This window comes from Diceros bicornis, chromosome 35 (genome assembly GCF_020826845.1).
Source record: "Diceros bicornis minor isolate mBicDic1 chromosome 35, mDicBic1.mat.cur, whole genome shotgun sequence".
Classification (NCBI taxonomy): domain Eukaryota; kingdom Metazoa; phylum Chordata; class Mammalia; order Perissodactyla; family Rhinocerotidae; genus Diceros; species Diceros bicornis.
The window spans coordinates 20,476,112-20,495,099 of record NC_080774.1 but is presented as its reverse complement, the minus strand read 5'-3'; the positions used below and the strand labels follow the sequence as shown (position 1 = coordinate 20,495,099).

Genomic DNA, 18,988 nt, shown 5'->3' with positions numbered 1-18,988 from the left:
TAAAGAGAACAAAGTGAGGAGGGGACTTCACAGCTTTCTTTGTGGTTCTTGAATATAATAAAACAAACATCCATTATTTTTTTAATTAAAAAATCAATATAGATAAAGGAAAACAATAATCCAATTAAAAAAGAATGAAGTAGACAACATGTGTGATATGAAAAGATATCCATATTTCTGAGTCGAAAAAAGCCAATTGCAAGGCAGTTTGTATGAATTGATCCCTGTTATGGCAAAATATCTCTCTGCAGCTATTTGTATAGGCACATCGATATATGTCTATATACACAATACATACACACATATGTATGCGTATGTGTAACACACTCATACGTGCAATTGAAACGACATAGAAAACATTGTAGGAGTGGCATCATTTCTCGAGAGTAAGATCAGAAGGATTTGCACTTTCTACCTCCTCATGTTACTACTGCTTGAGTACTGTAAGTAAGCATTCTTCACTTGTGTAATTTTAAGATACGGTTATACACATCTTTTAATGTCAAGAGTGAAGCTTAACCAATGACAGGTGGTAACAGCATCCGGGGACTTCTAGCTGGGAGACCTCATTGCTCTAAGGAGGTTCTGCTGCCCTCACTTAACTAGAAGAGAAGGAACCAAGGCAGTTTGAGGGGTAGAGACCCACACACAGAAGGGGCCCAAGCCAAATTTATTCGCTCTAATTTGGGCCTCTTCTTGGCAACAACTGAGGCAGGTGAAAAGACTCTCCCGTAGAGAGCTAGTTTACATTCCCTCCAAGCCTTTAAATAATAATGATGAGGCAGGTCACATTACTGAGTTCATGACGAGTCTCTCTAATTGTTACCCATGGTGCTTCTCGCTGTCCATTTTTATTTTCTATCATGACACACACGCACACAGACACACACACCACATTCCATTTTGGAACAAATAGATGCGTTTATGTAGCTGATTTTGTGGATCTTTAGCAAGTTCTTTCAAGTTTTGCACCATTATAACTAATTTTCCTGGTGTTAGAATGTTTATGATGGATGGAATTAACCATACAGATGGTTACATATGGAATTATATGTAACCCATATACGTTATATGTAACCCCCTCATTCCTTCCTCAATACCCTCTTTCTCTGCTCACATTTAATATCTCTTATTGTGGGATCAGTGATTCGAGCCATGCTGACCAGGTCTACCAAAGTGTCACCAAAGATTCCTAGAAAGAGGGCTGCAGACCAGAGCTTTATGTGGCATGTGGGAAGGAAATGGCTAGGGGCAGAGGCCACCTCCAAATTTAGCTACCCCTGCTACTAAGGCATCAGTGTAGAAACCAGAAGCACTTCCTTTTTCTACCCCTTTTCAAGACACTAGACTCAGCTAACACCAGTCATGGCTGGTCCACATTCTTGGGGAGAGCAGGAGCAGAGTGTAGGCAGAAGGAACCAGGAGAATGGGATGGATGCTGTCTGGATGATGTCGGCTACCTACTATAGAGGTTTCCAACTGGGGATCCAAGGGTCAACTTAGGTTTGTTTTGCTTGCTACTACAGGTATTTTAAAGACCTGAATTTGAATGATGTTTTTATAAAGGCTACATACATTCCCATTCGCCACAGTCCACACCACTCCCTATTGTCTCACACCCAGTCTATTTCACTCATTTACATTATCTGCCAGGCTTCTGAAGGCATCTGAGTCTGACATCCCTGCCCTATGGCTACTAAATGACATTTGTGACCTGTGCCAATGAGTTGGTGGAGTAGCAGAGAGGCCAGATTCCACATTAAATAACTCCACGGCATCCGTGCCAAAAATACTCCACGGGAGGGATTTACCACCCACTGACCTCGGGGAAGAAAACAAGACTACTCTTACTTTTCTCACAAAATGGGGGGTCGCTGCTCCAGCTGAGGTCCCACTGGCAGGTGAGGGTGTCGCTCCCCACGATGTCATAGCCGGGGTCACACTGGTATGTGATTCTGGCTCCCCTCACAAGCTCCGTGTGGGACGTGGTTTTCCAGCCGTTCTGGATCTCGGGCAAATCTGAGCAGGAGTCGTTCCTTGATACCTCTTTAAAACAAAAACATCATCCTTAGATGGGGAGGTGGCCTTTTTGTTTGGAATCCCCTTTACTAATGTCAAAGGAAAGAAAACAGAAGAAAAAGCCTCCAGAAATAAGTGACACAACTTCCGAAATCCCTTAAGCTGCAGGAACTCTTCTATAGTGAGATTTTACAATGTCCTCTTCCCATGGGCCATTGGGCTTACCAAACATTCTCTTGGCTTGATAAAGTCAGTTTAGGATTTAGAGCCAGACTGCATCCTAGATCTGCCACTTCCTGGCAATGTGACTGGGGTGCAGTCACCTCTTCTCTCTGCATCTCAGCCTCTTCACCTTTCATGAGAGCATAATGATGATCACGCCTGCCTCACTGTGGAGCCAGCTTCCAAGACGCTCCCCAGTTACCCTCACCTCCTGGAATCCACATTCTTGTGTAGTCCTCGCCAACACTAAACATGGCTGCCATGCGTAACCAATGGGCTATTGCAGAAGTGATGACGTGTGACTGCTGAGGCTGGATCATAAAAGGTGTGAGGCTCTCTCTTATACCACTTCCTCTGGAGGAAGCAGCTGCCACGTTGTGAGGATGCTCAAGCAGCTTCTGGAGGGATCCACGGCGACAGAATCTGAGGCCTCCCACCAACAATTGGCATTGACTTGCCAGCCATGTGAGTGAGCCATTTTGGAAGTAGAGCCTCCAGCCCCAGTCAAACCTTCAGATAATGGCAGTCCTGGCTGACATCCTGACCTTAACATCATGAGAGATCCCAGGTCAGAACCATCCAGCATTAACTCCTGAATTCCTGACCCATAGATTTTTGGGAGGGAGTAATTTGTTACACAGCAATGGGTAGCTAATACACTCAGCCTCATCCTAAGAATATCCATAAATCCATGGGTTTGATGGATTAGTAATATATATTTTTGTAATACAGATTAAGATAAATACTTAACTACTGAAATAAAAATAATTATTGGTGCATTCTTCAAATCACATTGCATCTCATCAGCGAACATTAACTATACTCCTGAAAATTCTACACACATCTTATTATCACAGAGTCTTTGTCTGGAATAATTCTGTTTTCCTCCTACAAACCTTCGTTACTAAGGTAGCAATCCAAAGCCCACTACTACTATTTTTGCTTCCAAGTGCCCACTGCACAGATTTTGAGAAGAGAGCTAATTATGCCGTGTAATTAATTTGCAGCTCTGATGTGCTTCTGGGGGAAGCAAAGCACCTCCATTGTCTGCGGGAAAGTCATTCTCGGAAACAAGCAATGGCTTTTCCCGGGATTTCATCATGATTTTATTTGGGGAAAGGAGATCTCATGGGTGTCTGCAAGAAGAGGAGAGGGAAATGGCTTCTAGAATTGCTTGGCGGGGAGCAGGAGCCTCTATTTTTAGGTCTTTGAAAAATCAGCCAAGCCCTGGATTTGGGACACAGCTGCAAATGCTCAAACTCTGGATGAAAGGGGAGAAATGGGGACAAATACTAGCTGTGTGGTCTGCCTTGTGTCAAATGCTTTGGGCCTGAGAAAGGTTTGCTTGTCTGACTTTTCAGTCTCAGCCCATAGGGGCCACATTCTCCTGGGGCCTCCTGTCTCCTTGGTGGCATTCAGCACATCTGTGACTCCTCAGTTGCTGCCACCATGTAGCAAATGTTGGCCACACTGTTTACTAATTCAGTGGCCTTGGCTCAGTCACTCAGCCTTCCTGTCCTTCAGTTCCCAGACTCCACTCCCCGAGACCCTGATCCAGGATTCTGCATGTTCACCAAATGCCCTCAGTGGAGGCGCTGGAATTATCTGTCCCTAAGGGCCGTTAACTTTGCTAAGAATGAGAAAATGGGCTTAGGAGTAGGAGGGCTTCCCTTCTAGTGCTTTTTCTTTCTTTTAGAAGCCGTGTGACTCCAGTCATGTCAATTAACATCTCTGAGCCTCTTTGTCCTCAATCCTAGAGTGGAAACAAGAATCATGACCTTGTCTATTACAAAGGGCAATGTGAAAGCTAATTAATGTACAGGATATGACAGTAACACTAACGTGAGTTATATGGACATCAATTTGTTTGACTAAGATTTTCTGAGCACCTACTATGTGCCAGGCATGAGGAATACAGGGATCTAAAGTCATGGTTCCAGTCTCACGGTCAAGATCAGCACCATGGTCCAACTTTTGGGAAAAGAAATATCCAAATGCACTGAATACATGCCACCATTTACCGGTCTCATGCTCATGGCAGACATCACTAATCGATCATAGCAATTTCTTTCTTTGAATCAAGCTGAAATCTCCCAATCCTTCTCAACACAGCACTCCAGGGAGCCACTGTCATTTGATTGGAGTTGACCTACAATATAGAGCTTGTTTATTACCCCAGGATTAGAGGAATAAACACACAAGTGACCAAATCTCTTTGAAAAACACTGCTTACTCATCTCTGCTTTCTTATTATTTTCCCTGCCACGCACTTGGCCACAGACACTGGCAAAGCCTAAGAAGCAGTGAGGAGAATAAGTCTTTGCTTCTGTCTATGCAAAGGAGAATTATGGGAGGTCAGAACCATGTGACTCAGAGTGTTCCTACAGAAGGTTCTGACAGTAACCATAGCAGATAAACCCTGGCCACCTTCCAGAGCTGGGTGTAGGCCTTGAGATCAGTTTAAAGTTTCAAAATTCTCTAGTTGACCACAGAAACCCCTGACCCTTCCATCTGATCCTTTCACTGAATGAGAATTTCATGTGTGTCTGGTTAAATCTAGACTCAGGATAGCAAATATCTCTCCCATGCCATGGCAGACATCACCAATCAATCACGGCATTCTTTCCCACTGACTTCAGGCATGACCTCCTCTGAATTCAACATGGTCTTCAACACAGGTAGTCACAAGCAATTGATTGGCATCAAAATTAAATACAGAGGCCAACTTGCCTTCCCTGTGAAGTTAACTGTGTGTCTCTTTAACAGAAATATGAACAAATGGAACTTTCTCTCTTTTTGTGTTACCCACATTAGCCAAGCTGGGCATCCCTGGGAAGAATTCTCTGAAATCCTGTGCTTGCCTCTCCCACGGCATCAGCACACAATCCTGACACTGTCTGTTAATGGGACTGCCTCTCCTATTTTCACTAGCTGGCTCAAGGGCAAGGAGAGAGCATTCTATTCATTCCTACGTCCTGGTATCTAGCTCAGGGCCAAGAACTTAGGAGGTGTCAAGAGATTTTTGTGAACCAAACTCTCTGGAAAATGGAGATAATGCATTTGAAGATGGAATAATATACATGAGTGCTTGCCAACTTTACATTGTCACATAAATCTAAGTTTCAGGTTCAACGATCAAGAGCACCTCCTCTTCAAGTTGTTGCCAAACTGAACATTGGCCAGACTTACTGGTTAACCTTGGGCAGCCTTGGATAGAGTCAGATTTCTGCCATCAAGCTGAATGCAGTTTTGGAAGATGGACTCAGGCACCAGAGGAGACCAATGAGCAAAACGATGACCTCATCTTCCAGCGGGGAGGGAGGAGAAGTCTAAGGAGATAGATTGAAGCCAAGCCACCAGAAACCCTCCCTCCAAAGGCAGCTGACTCTGGAGGGCACCTGGCCTGGACAGCCAGCACGAGTCGTCCCCTCTGCCCAGGACACTTCCCAGTAAAGAGTGGGGAACCATGAAGAGTAGCATCAATAACCATCTGAAAATACTTAGCAGCACAATTAAGGGTAAAAAGGCCCCTGAGAAACATAAAAAAGAAGATCAACGCTTGTGTTTGCCTCTCTGAGAGGTGCATGCAGAGCAGGCAGGAATGAGAAGCATCCAGCAGCTGGAAATAAGAAAGCAAGGGCCTTATTTTTGCATGCAAGAGGCTCCTTTTTGTTTTATTTTTTTGTGAGGAAGATCAGCCTTGAGCTAACATCTGATGCCAATCCTCCTCTTTTTGCTGAGGAAGATTGGCCCTGGGCTAACATCTGTGCCCATCTTCCTCTACTTGATATGGGATACCACCAGAGCATGGCTTGACAAGTGGTGCATCGGTGCGCGCCCGGGATCTGAACTCGGGTCGCCAAAGCGGAGCGCGCGCACTTAACAGCTATGCCATGGGGCCGGCCCCGCAAGAGGCTCTTTGAGACAGCCAGTGGTCTGGGGAGTGGCTTGAGTTTTAAAGGCAGGAGGTGATACAGAGAGAATGCTTTATATTAGATAGAGATGGGCAATCTTCAAGCCAAGGGGAAGAAAGAACCAAAGACAAGGATCTTGCTCCAGCCAGAGCATCTGTGGGGGTAGGGGTGGAAGCAGGAGGCTTGGCAGGATGAATAGTCCTTTTCCCCGTTCTATCCTGAAATCAAGATGTCAACCTCGTTCCTGGGAGGTGCAAACCCATCCCCTAATTGCTGGCTGAATCCTGTCCATTGAAATCCTCAGGGTGCAACCACCCACCATCCTGGATGCCGAAAGAAGTTAGGTCTTAACTACTCCCTTGTGTCCCCAGGTTCTCTGCTGTCGCCGAGAATGGTGGAGGTGGAGAAACCCTTAATGCTGGGAGCCAGGAAGCCGGGGTGTGAGCTTCAGGTCTGCCCCTGATGAGCAAGTTCCTTATCCTCAGTTGTCCAGGGCTGCTTCTGCTGTGACACAACAGGCTTGGACCAGATGCTCTGTCAGTTAAGTCCCTTCCGGGGCTGGGATCAGTGGGACTTCATGGGGCTCCGGTCCCCTGACTGCTGGGCATGATGGCAGCTGGGACCAGGGTGGTGGTTGTGCAAAGACAGAGAGCAGTGCTTGGATTGGAGACATATGGTAGAAGTAGAGTTGAGAGGATGGATTGGATATGGGGCGAGGAAGGAGGAAGCAGCCTGAGAAACCGGGAGAGTTGTGGTTCCATCTCCTGGGGTGGGCAGACAACGGGTGAACAGTTGGATAAGGGTGGTGGCGGGTAGAGAATTAAATAGCTCTGTTTTGGCCGTGTTACATCTGAGATACCAAATACATGCAAGAGGGCAGTTAGCAGGGCTTTGGATAGATGAATCTGGAGTTCATGGGAGAGGTCAAGGTTGGAGGTACAAACTGGAGGTCTATGGAACAGAGATATTCTTTAAAGCCATGGGACTGGATGAGAGCACATAAGGAGTGAGTTTAGACAGAGAAGAGGACAGGGTCCAGGATGGAGCTTGGGACCCTCCAGTGTCTAGAGGTTGAGTAGAGGTGGGTGATGGAGGCAGTAATGAAGAAGGGAGAGTTACAGGGTGGGGAGAGGGGAGGGAAGGGTGTGGGTGGACGGAACAGCAAGAAATGGGTATTGGATGGTCAAGTGCGAACTTAGCTTGAACTTAATAGCAGAGCTGTTTTTCAGATGAGGAGGAGAGAAGTGGTTTGGAAGCCGCACTGAGGATCAAGGAAGACATCTCTCGCATTTACTTGTCTTAAAGTACAGGAGGTGGGAGAGAAAGGGCTGTCTCCATTGGGTGGGGCTGCAGGTGAAGAAGAGCCTTTAGGGGAGAGCCAAGCTTCAGTTCAGGCAAGACAGTGAAGATAACTAATTGAGAAGTTGCAAATATAGGATAGTGTGTTGACAATATGAAATCCCAGCTGACTACAAATGAAACACAATGAATCTTAAAGTTATGAGGCATTATCCACTAAGTCCTGCTATGTGCAGTGGGTATCACTATTCCCATTTTACAGATGACAAAAAGGAGGCTCAGAGAGGTTTAGTGACTTACCTAAGGTCACACAGCCATTAATGACAGTACTAGGACTCAAATCCTAGTTCCTCTGACTAGAGAGCCCAAGCTCTTAAAAACTACACATATTTACCGCGCCAATATATTAAAAGGCCCAAATAGACATTATCTAGAGGAAATCATCTTAGCCTGCATCTAAACACAAAGAAAATAATTGATCAGATGAGGCACCTACCAACGTAGTTCATGATAAATCCCTGGCCCTTCCCAAAGATGAGGCCAGCAGGATCCGAGTGGAACTGGATGGTTAGGTCCGGCGTGGACGAGTACAGCTTCTGGGGGCCACTGTTCCCAAGGTACTGCCCCAAGATATGGGGCATGACCTCATCGCCGTCATAGATGGTCAGGATGTCGCTGTTGCTCAGGTTCAGGCTTGGGGGGCAGAGAGAAGAGAAGGGGTCTTGTGAAGCAACGTCATGGGCATTCAATGAGCCTTTGATTTATTTTTTTGGGCAACACAAACCTTCTTGAGACATACTATGTGTCAGGCCCAGGCCAGGAACTGGGGGAGAGGTAGGCATAGATGGCAAATGTGACCAGGGCATGTTGACCCTTCCTACAAGCCTGGCACATAGATCTGTGGATGGTTTGGGCTTTCGAAGACTCATCTGTGAAATGGTCTTCCCTGCGTGGAGCTCACTGCAGAGTCAAATGCTGCACTCTGAGTGGAATTGCCTTCAATACTCCCATCACCAACAACCGTTTCGTGGGTGAAACTAAGTGTTGGGCACTGAGTTACATGCTGGGTGAGTGACATGGGTCTTTCATCCTTCTTTGATGCAGAACAAGCTGACTGCTTGCTAATTATAACTTGCATTTTTGTGTAAGTTGAAATGAGCCTCCCGTAGATCATGTGGCAAATTCCTCAAAATCAGCCAGGTTATCTATTATGTTTGGGGGTGGGATGGAGGCACCTTATTCATGAAATATGCTCAAATGTCCCATCACTATTCACAGCCTTAAAGGATGACACATTTTCAAAGACTCGAATGCAAGAGAGTATCTTGACACTAAATGTTTGAACGGCAACGTGCAGTTAATAATCCAGAAAGCACTTCAATATGCAGCAGAAATGTGTGCCATGTTAGGCGTGCTGGATAAAATTGATCTCTGATGGAAAGAATGTCAGATAATTCAGCTTCGGTTGCATCAATCACGGACAGATATTAACTCATGGCTCTTTCCTTCCTTTCTCCTTCTTCCCCTCTCTCTTCCTTCCGCTTCTCTCTTACCTCTGTCTCTTTTTCTTGTGTTCTTCTCCCTCATATTTTTGAGCACCTACCGTGTGGCAGGCACTGTGCTGTGCTCAGACGACAGGAGGAGTCACAGAGCAGTGGTATATTTAGACTAGTAAGCCAGGGATTGTGCTAGGAGTTATGATCAAGGTAAGTGCAGAGGAGGGCATCTAACTCAGAGGGGGCATCGTGGAAGCCTCCTTGGAGGAGGAGATGCTTGCTCAGGATCATCAAGAAAGAGCAGGGGACGCTGAGGCAGATAAGTCGGGGCTGTGGAGAAGGCAGGCTTCCAGAAGGAATCTGCCTGGTGGTCAGCGTGCCTGGTATTTGGTATAGACATGGAAGCCTGGAGAGCTCTGCAGAAGCCAGACCGTGAAGGGCTTAGAGAGCCAAGTTTAGGTGTTTGGATGTCATCTTGCTGGGGACAGGAGACATTGGAGGGTTTTTAACAGGAGCATCCTGACTGATAATTCACTGCCAGAGGAGAGGCATTCCAGGAAAGGGCCCTGAGCGAAGTTCCTGGAACAGATGCAGACTGACAACAGCCCTCCCCCACAGCTTCATCCAAGGCCTAAGCACGGTGTTGGCTGCTGGTCTGGGAGCCTGAGAAGGGGTGGTGCTTCAAGTAGTAAGGACAAAACAACAGAAATGCAGGTGCTTTGCTGAAGATTTGCTCCCAGAGGGCAGGGGATGTATTTTATTCACCATAGTATCTTCCACAGCACCTCTCACAATTCCTCATATAAAGTTGTCCCAAGGGGTGGTTTAGGGAGACTCTAATAGCCCCTCAAATCTCCACTGGCTTCCCCTGAACCACCCCAAACACATCCTGCCCTGATAAAAGCTGTCTGTATGCTTTGCACACATTGTTTCATGACCAAGCCCCTAGGCACCTCCTACTCTCTGCCAGTTTTCAATTAGGCTACAGCCTCTAAACTCTTATGGTATTGAAATTCTGGAGTTGCCACCTTCTCTTGCACACAGTAGGTGCTCAATAAAGGCTATAGTATGAAAAAGCCAGCCAGAGAGTCTATTTGACAGCAGAAATAATGGGATTGATGTCAACTCTTGACCTATGGTAGGGAAGTGCCTCTTAGTTCTAATTACCGTGAAAACATCAATTGCTCATCAAAGCGCTGGATTAGGCTAGTGTGAAATGTGATGGTGGTAGATGGCAGACATCTATTCCTTAAGCCGACTTCACAGCAGACTCGCTGATAACAGTGGGTTCCAGACAGTGTACAGCTTGGCTTTATACTATCATCCATTTCAATGATCTAAAGGCAGTAGAAGCATCTTCAAGGGTGCAAATAGCCTTCATTTAAAACCCTAGCACAACTCTTTGTTCATTGTAAAATGGGAAGGAGCAGTCTTTCTGGAAAGACTCCACTGCCTGGGAAATCAGAAAGCTTTGGTTTGATTCTTAGCTCTGACACTCATGGAGGGCAGGTGGTTTTCCTGAAGTTCTTGTCTGTGAATCAGGCTTAATATTTCCAGTTCATGTCACAGGTTTTTGGAGTGAGGTAAGACACAGGAGATTTGGGATTGAATCGCAGGTTCACTGACAGCACCTGAGCAAGTTTGGTCAAGTCATTTGAATGTTATGTCATGTTGCAATGCCATTATGGACATATCACCATCACCGTCATCACCATCATCATCACCATCACCATCATCATTAGCACCACCATTATCATCATCACCATCACTGCCATCACTATCATCATATCACCATCATCATCATCACCATCTTCATCCTCATCAACATCATCATCACCATTATCACCATCACCATCATCACCACCATCATCATCATCACCACGATTATCATCATCACCATCATCATCATCATCACCATCACCATCATAATCATCATCATCATCACCCTCACCATCATCACCACCATCACCACCATCATCATCACCATCATCATCATCATCACCATCATCATCACCATCATCACCATCACCATCATCACCATCACCATCATCATCACCATCCTCATCACCATCATCATCATCACCACCACCATCATCACCATCACCATCATCATCATCACCATCATCGTCACCATCACCACCATCATCACCATCACCATCATCATCACCATCACCATCATCATCACCATCATCATCACCATCACCACCACCATCATCATCACTGCCATCACTATCATCGTATCACCATCATCATCATCACCATCTTCATCATCATCAACATCATCATCACCATCATCATCATCATCATCATCATCATCATCATCATCATCATCATCATCATTCTCTCTTTGGATTGCTGTTTACATTAAGTGATATCGGATGACTTATGTCAGTGTTCTCAACTAGGGGTGGTTTAGCCCCCCCGGGAGATATTTGGCAATGTTTAGAGACATGCTTGACCCAACAAAGAGGGTGCTACTGATTCGACGTCGGGGATCCTGTTAAACATCCTACAATGCATAAGATAGCCTCCCACAACAAAGAAATATCCAAAATGTCAATATTGCTAAGATTGAGAAACCCTGGCTTTTGTGAATACATTTTGTAAACAATGTGCTAGAGACTATTAAATGCATCTTCTCCTGTTTATTCTGGAATTTCAGCTGAGGTCCCTAAGCTAAGAACAAGCCAAGAGGTACTGAGCATTCCCACTTTCTGAAGGGATGTACTTGACCACTGACTGAGATTGGGTTCTCCAGAAGTAGAGCCTGAGCAAAGATGTGAGTGTTTCTTAGAGTCTGACTTATCTGGGAGGCCACCCCAGGAAGCACTGGTGGGCAAGTGAGACAGGAGGAAGGGAAGGACCCAATGCATGGTGCATCAGTGGGTGAGTTCCACTGTGGGCACTGGGCTCAGTCCTGCAGGAACCATGAGACACGGTGTAGAACACACCTTAGGGGAGAGGGAACTGGGGTATTTATCCTCTGACTCCCATCCCTCATCAGCTGAGGGCTGCTCCTATGTGTACCGAATCTCCAGCACTTCTGACCTGCCCATGTGGCACCAGAGAAAGCCTCATGTCGAGAGCCTTGCAGTAGGAAGCCATCGTGGGTACATGGTGGCAAGTGCCACAGGGCTCGGATAGGGCACCAACGGCATCTGCTGCCACCATCTACGCAGCTCTTGCAATCTGAGCCTTTCGCCCACCTCTAGCTTACAGAAGGCAGAAAATTCACTGGGCAATTGAAGAGATTTGCAGGAAAGACTGACTCAAGAGAGAATGTCACTATGGGAGGGGACCATGAGGAGGGACAAGATGTATCACCCTCACCTTAAGCTTGGTGAGGAGGGCATCAAGGAAACTCTTGGTGGCTTGGCAGGTGTCTTGGGGTTTGGGGAACAGGGACTGCATCTGATGCTCACCCAGAGAAGAGCAATGATGAAAATCATAGTGGAGCTGCTTGCCTGCCTGGGAGCAGAGCCAAGAGAGGAAAGAAAGGGGGTGTTGGGAGTGGGCTGCCCATCACTGATGAGAGTGGGGATACGACTCATGCTTCCTGGGTCTAATGTGAACCCTGAAGAAGGCAGCCACTGTGGGCCTCCTTAAAAGTGTTCCCATCCTGAACGGGTGACGGGATCCAGCAGAGGGAAAGTCAAGAGCAGCCCACTCAGTAGGCTTTGCCCGCATCAAGCACACATTTTCTGCCCACCTCAAGCATTCTATATCTTCTGCAGCAAAACAGTGCTGTCAAGTTAGACTTTCCTGTGAGAAAGAAGCAGGCCACCTGGCCCTTCCCCACTGCAGAGTTCCCAGCCTGAGGATCCCGGTTGAGGGAGAGGTGAAGCTTTAAAAGGAATACTGTTTACAGCTATATGATTATTAGACTGAACTGTACTTGTTATGACCAGAAGACCTATGAAAATTAAGTTTTCACCCTGAGAAGCAAAAGAAATGGAGAACATGCACGAAGGAGAAAGAATATCTGCTATATCCTCCTGGATCCACCTTTTTGGTAGACTGGTTCCAATGATAAACACAAATGCTGGTCATTTATTCCCTTCCCCCCCAATCTGAAGACAAGCCTTCAGATTGTTCACATTGCCCATACAGCTGTATGTGACACGCGGAGTGCATTCAGGGTCTCTACTGCTGAGACGTCCTCAGCAACCGAGATGAAAATGCAGAGACGTAACAGCAGAGAGATTGGCCACAGGGCAGAGTGGGGCTCTCTGCTGAGGACTCAAGTAAGATATCAGTCAGACACAAGCCGAGGAGGCATGAAGAAATCAGGGTGTCAGTTTGACTCCAGAACTAACGGGTGATGGAGAGGTGCTGACAGGCAGGTGGGTTTGATCTGACCGGACTTGGTGTAGCAGGTCCCCCTCAGGGAGAATTCCACAGGAAAACAGAGCTGCCCGAGGCCAGCCCCTGCCTGCTCCAGCCCCTCTCAGCTGCCAGAGGAAGAGGTTCTTCCTGGGCACAGGGTCCTGAGCTCCTGCCAGAAGACCTCAGCTTCTGTGTCTCCTTCTACAGCCCACCCCTTTCTCCTCTGCCACTGCCGTCTGCTTCTCTCCATCATCTCTCAGCTGGACCGTGGGACAGCACCTCGTTGCCTACTGACTCCACCCTTGCCTGGCCCTAATGCCTCTCCCATCAGCAGCCAAGTGAATCTCTCTAAAACACAAATCTGGCCCCTTCACTGAACAGATGAATGGATAAGCAAAATGTGGTGTAGCCACACAATGGAATGTTATTCAGCCATGAAAAGGAATGAAGTACTGATACATGCTACAACATGGATGAATCTTAAAAACTTTATGCTAAGTGAAAGAAGCCAGTCACAAAGGCCACATATTATATGATTCCATTTATAAGGAATATCCAGGGCTGGCCTGGTTGCACAAGCTGTTAAGTGCGCGTGCTCCGCTGTGGCAGCCTGGGGTTTGCTGGTTCGGATCCTGGGCGCGCACCACGCACCACTTGTCAAGCCATGCTGTGGCGGTGTCCCATATAAAGTGGAGGAAGATGGGCACAGATGTTAGCCCAGGGCCAGTCTTCCTCAGCAAAAAAAAGAGGAGGATTGGCAGATGTTAGCTCAGGGCTGATCTTCCTCACAAAAAAAAAAAAAAAGAAATATCCAGAACAGGTAGATCCACAGAGACAGAAAGCAATTTGATGGTTGCCAAGGGCTAGGGAGTAGGGTCGGGGAGGAATGGAGAGTTTAATAGATAGGGGGTTTGTTTTGGGGATGATGAAAGTGTTCTGGGACTAGATAGAGGTGTTTGTTGCACAACCTTGTGACTGCACTAAATACCCCTGAACTGCATATTATTACAATGGTTAATGTTACGTCACGTGAATTTCACTTCAATTAAAAAAAACACGCCTCATCTCAGGGTAAAGTGCAAACTTTTGATCCTGGCTTCAAGGCTCTGTGCATCTATTTTTTGCAGCCCCCCCGTCTTGCCGCAGGCTCATTTCTCACTGTCCGTTCCAACTCAAATATTTCACACTCCAGCCAGACTGAATTACTTGTCAATCTCTCCCAAGGATGTGGAAGCAGCTCTGGGGCTTTCCACCTGCCTTCCCTCTAGCCTGAATCCTTCTTTAGCCTCCCCTCTCTAGACCTGGATCCCCACCCCCACCATCCTGTAGTGTCAGTCTTCCGTGACTCGCTCATGCATACAGCCCCCACTGCCCCCTCCGGGTCTGGGCTGGGAGCCCCTTCTGTGCTCACCCCTCATGTGGAGCTTAGGACTAGAACTCCAATGGTCTGGGGCTTGTCTGCACTCGACCAGAAGCTCCCCGAGGCCAGGGAGCAGGCAGGTCTGTCCCGCTCACTGCTGTATCCCCAGCTCTCAGCACGGTGCTGGGTGCGCGTTGGGTGAATCGGCACCAGCCCAGGGCAGACGTCCGGGTCTCAGCTTCAGCTCTGCCACAGGGTGGACCGCGGCTCTGACCCCATCTCTGCCTGGAGCCCTGACCCCAAGTGGACTCTTACCTGTGCCAACCTTGGGAGGGGGACTCCTCGCATCCTGGCTGCCTTCGGCACTTGCTCCCAGGGGCCAATGAAAGCCCTGAATGATTGGAGCTGCCCCAAATGATTTCTGCCCCAGCCGCCTCCTGGGCCTGGGCCCAGGGGCCGGGGCCATATCCCCGGCATTCTACTGGGGTATGCAGGTCACCAGCATCAAGCCTGACAAGCCACTGCAATGCCCACCCATGGCCTTGACCCGCTGGGTGCAGTTTCCTCTCCTTCCCCACCTCGTCCCCACTCCAGGCACGTCCGCAGCCCCTTCCGGGGCCTGAGCAGCCATTTGTGGGCATGCCACCCAGTGGGCGTGCTTCCACTTCTGGCATCTGCTTTCAACTGCTCCCTGTTTCTGGGCAGTAAAAACCCTGGTGCCACCGGACATCTGAGAGAAGATCTCCCAAGACCCTCATTTAGCTTTAGAGTGACAACACTGCTGCCTCCTGAGTATTAAGCACCCAAACAGCAATAACCCCACAAACTAAGACTTACGATTGTTCCCAATTTACAGATCAGGAAACTGAGGCTCAACCAGGAGAAGCCACTTGCCCCAAGTCACATAAGAATCACACCTAGGACTCAAACCTAGGTCTGTCGGATGCCAATGCCTGAGCTATGAACCACTATTTCATACACTGTCCCGTGAAAGCCACGTATACATGTCTCCAAAAAGTGTGCCCAGGTTCAGCCTTGTATCAGAAAATGTGGATAAAAAATTACAAATAAGATCTGCCGGATGAGGAAGCCCCACGTGACTTCCCCCCATCCTGCACGCCTTTTGTTCTTCTGACATCATTGCTAAAGTTCATTTGATTAGACCCACGACTTCCAACTTTTTTTCCTACCAAGGTAATATTTCTTCTCTACAGACTCCCTGTTTTGAAAAGATTTGTCTCCTAAACATTTTCCATCTCTTGGTAACAAATTTGTTTTGTTGTGTTGCTGTGATCGTGTACAACAGAGTATGTAATAAAATCAGCATTAAACTGGTTACTTAGTCTGGGCTGGCATTATTTTGGTAGATATGAGATTCTGTTATGGTTTCTGAAATATTTAAAAAGAGTCTGGGAAGGATGCATAAGAAACTCGTTTACAGTGGTTGCCTCTGGGGAGGGGGACTGAGGGTGGGGCTGTTTGCAGGGAAAAGGAGGGAAATATAATTTTCATAGTAGACCCTTTTGTACCTTTGGATTTTGAGTCATGTGATTGTACTGCCTCTTCAAAAAGGGTGAAAACAGCCCGAGGGACCCTCATTATTGCTTTCACTAGGGTCTAGAGAGCCAGAGGTGAGGATGGAATGCAAATTTGAATCTGACATACATCAAACCTTTCTCTGGCAAAGTAATTCTTCTCTCGGCCAGCAGAGGGCAGTATATGCCTGAGCATGATATAGGCTGGATTTCCACCCCCCCTGCAGTGGGCGCCCCTTACCCCAACCAATCAGGAGCCTGGATGTGGAGGGAAGGTGGTAGGTGAGCTTTGCAACTGTTGGGCTGGAGTTAATAGTCCACAGAGGGTGTAGAAAGAAGTGATGGACATGCCACCTTTTATTATTATTATTATTATTATTATTCCTTTTTAAACAAACAACTGGCCCTTGCTTAGAAATCTTGCCTTTAATAGGCTTTCCCCAGTGGTGTTTGCAAGATGATTACAGGTAGACAAACATTCGAAAATGTCTAATGGTTTTGTATTTCTCTAAATGTGAATTAGAAAAATATATAAATATATGTTTTGCAGATCAAACTTCTCATTTCACGGATATTATTTCGCGGAGTAAGCCGAGTGAAAAAGGCAAGCCAATTTATACACAGTTTAAGGGAAAAAAAAGAAAAGATAAGTAGCTGGTAATGGAATTGGACTGTGGAAATAGCAGAAATTAGCCCACAGAATAAAGTCCAGATTCACAGCCTATCAGGACTTCCAGAGGTCCAGCTCATCCGGGAGGTCCGTGGTCAGGGTCCAGCCCACCTCTGTTGTCTCAAACATCTTTGTACACCAGACCCGACGTAGCCCCTAGACCTGCCCTAGCCCACGCTGGTCCCCTATCTGGAATGCCTCTCCTCATCTCTCCGCTTGACAACATTTTGCTAAGTCTTCCAGGTCCCTCTGTGCTCCCGACACCATCCTGATTTACTGCTGTAAAGTAACTAGCCAAGATTTTCATAAGGCTTCTTACGTGCCAGGAGCTGTTCTAAGCACTTCACACGCACCATTTCATCTTACCCTCAGATGAACCCTATCGATAGTACTATTCTCGTCCATTCCCCAGATTAGCAAACTGAGTCACCCAGAGGTGAGAAACATGCTGAAGCTTGAACAGCTGATCATATAGAAGAGGCAGAATGCAAACCTACGTGGTTGGAAGGCAGAACTTCAGCATGAACCGTCAGACTCCACCTGCTGTGTCGACTCCCACAGGGGCTGCAAACTCCCTGAGGCCACACGCTCCTCACCCCATCTCCCTGGAGCCCAGCACAGGGCTTGGCACTGGTGAAACCAATGCCATTTACAAGGATGAATTATGGTGAATTTATCTCCATTTTCCAGATGAGCAAACTGAGGCTCAGAGGGATTAAACGACTTTCCTAAGAAAACACCATCCTGCAATTAAGGCAGGACATCCACGGGACAGTAGAGGTGGGGGTTAAATACACCATAGGATTTAAATAAGGGAAAAAGAGAAACAAAACCCATAAATGCAGTTGTAGGTGCAACAACACTTTTATGAAACACTTATGCTTTTCTTGAAGGCCTTAAAGAAAGACCTCTTCTGAGTCTCTTTGTGTGCGTTATCTCATCACATCCCCTCAACCTCATGGTGAGGTGGTCAGAGAAAATGGTATTAATCCCACTTTACAGAGGAGTAAACTGAGCCCAGAAAGGCCCAGGTCCTCAGAGCTCTGCTCCTTCACGCTGCTGCACAGTCAGTACCAAGTGCTGAGGGGCCCCTTGGCCCAGTGCTAATTTGGTTTCAATTTAATTTGATAAAAGGGCAGACAGGACAAGAAACCATGTCAGCTCCAGGGAGGACATAGAAAGCCAATCTCTTTGGCTCCCTTAAAGCATAAAAAATGAACAGTTTCTTATTTCCTTCCTCGCTCCCCTCCTTCCTTCCTCTCTCCCTCAGATGCACCAAGCGCTTGTCTGTGTCAGGCTCAGAACCCAGCCCTCGCCCAGCGGTTCTCAGTCCTGGCCGCACACGAGAATCCCTGGGGAGATTTAAAAACTCCCGCTGATGCCCAGGACCCACCCAGGCCAGTCAGACTCTTAGCATCCCCGGGGGTGGGGTCCAGGCGTCAGTGTCACTTAAAGCTCCCATGAGGTTGCACAGGCAGCCAAGAGCAAAAGTCACTGCCCTGGAGGTTTCAACGTGGATGAGACCTGTCTCCGTCCCACTGCCTTTCTTGCTTTTTCCTTTTCCTCCACCTTCTCGCTTCTCCATCAATTCCCCTCTCACCTCCAAAGAGAAAGAGAAAAAGAGACTCCCGCGCTGGACCTGCCTTTCCTCTGGGACCACCCCACGGACTGAGCCACTTCTCATTTCTACACTCCTGGACAGAGTCATCTCAGAATGTGGCAGGCAAAGCTTTGTCGAGGTCAACGGGCAGACGTTTCACACCCAGCCCTGTGGACCAGGGGAACACCAGCAGCTGCCGGCTGCTTCGCCTATGAAGGAAGCAGTCCTCAACCACCCCGGTATGTTCGCTCCACCCGGAGAGGCAGTGCTGAGAGAGTGGGCTCGGGTTCAAATCCTAGAGGTGCTGGTTTCTAGCTGGGCGACCTTGAGAAAGTGGCCTCACCTCTGAGCCTCAGTGTCCTCGCCTGTAAAATGGGGATGATATTGTTGAGAGCTGTAAATGATGTAATTAGTGCAGGAGTTCAATTCAAAGAGTATCTTTTGTCTTAAAAAAATATTTAGAACAAACTACACAGCGTGCTAAGCAGCGAGGGAGGTGTGGCAACAAAGCCTGGTGTCAGAAGGTCTCAGGGAGAGGCCCCCTCTC

At 47.4% G+C, this 18,988-nt stretch overlaps 1 protein-coding gene across 1 annotated transcript in view; it reads right to left on the bottom strand.

Annotated features, from left to right (window-relative positions):
- SEZ6L (seizure related 6 homolog like) overlaps positions 1-18,988 on the bottom strand; it is a 229,048-nt gene that overhangs the window by 26,440 nt on the left and 183,620 nt on the right. Inside the window, exons 14-15 of the mRNA XM_058531094.1 lie at positions 7,951-8,147; positions 1,852-2,046 (exon numbers count right to left, since the gene is read on the bottom strand). Coding sequence (XP_058387077.1) covers positions 1,852-2,046; positions 7,951-8,147 — 392 coding nt within the window. The remainder of the gene's footprint in view (positions 1-1,851; positions 2,047-7,950; positions 8,148-18,988) is intronic.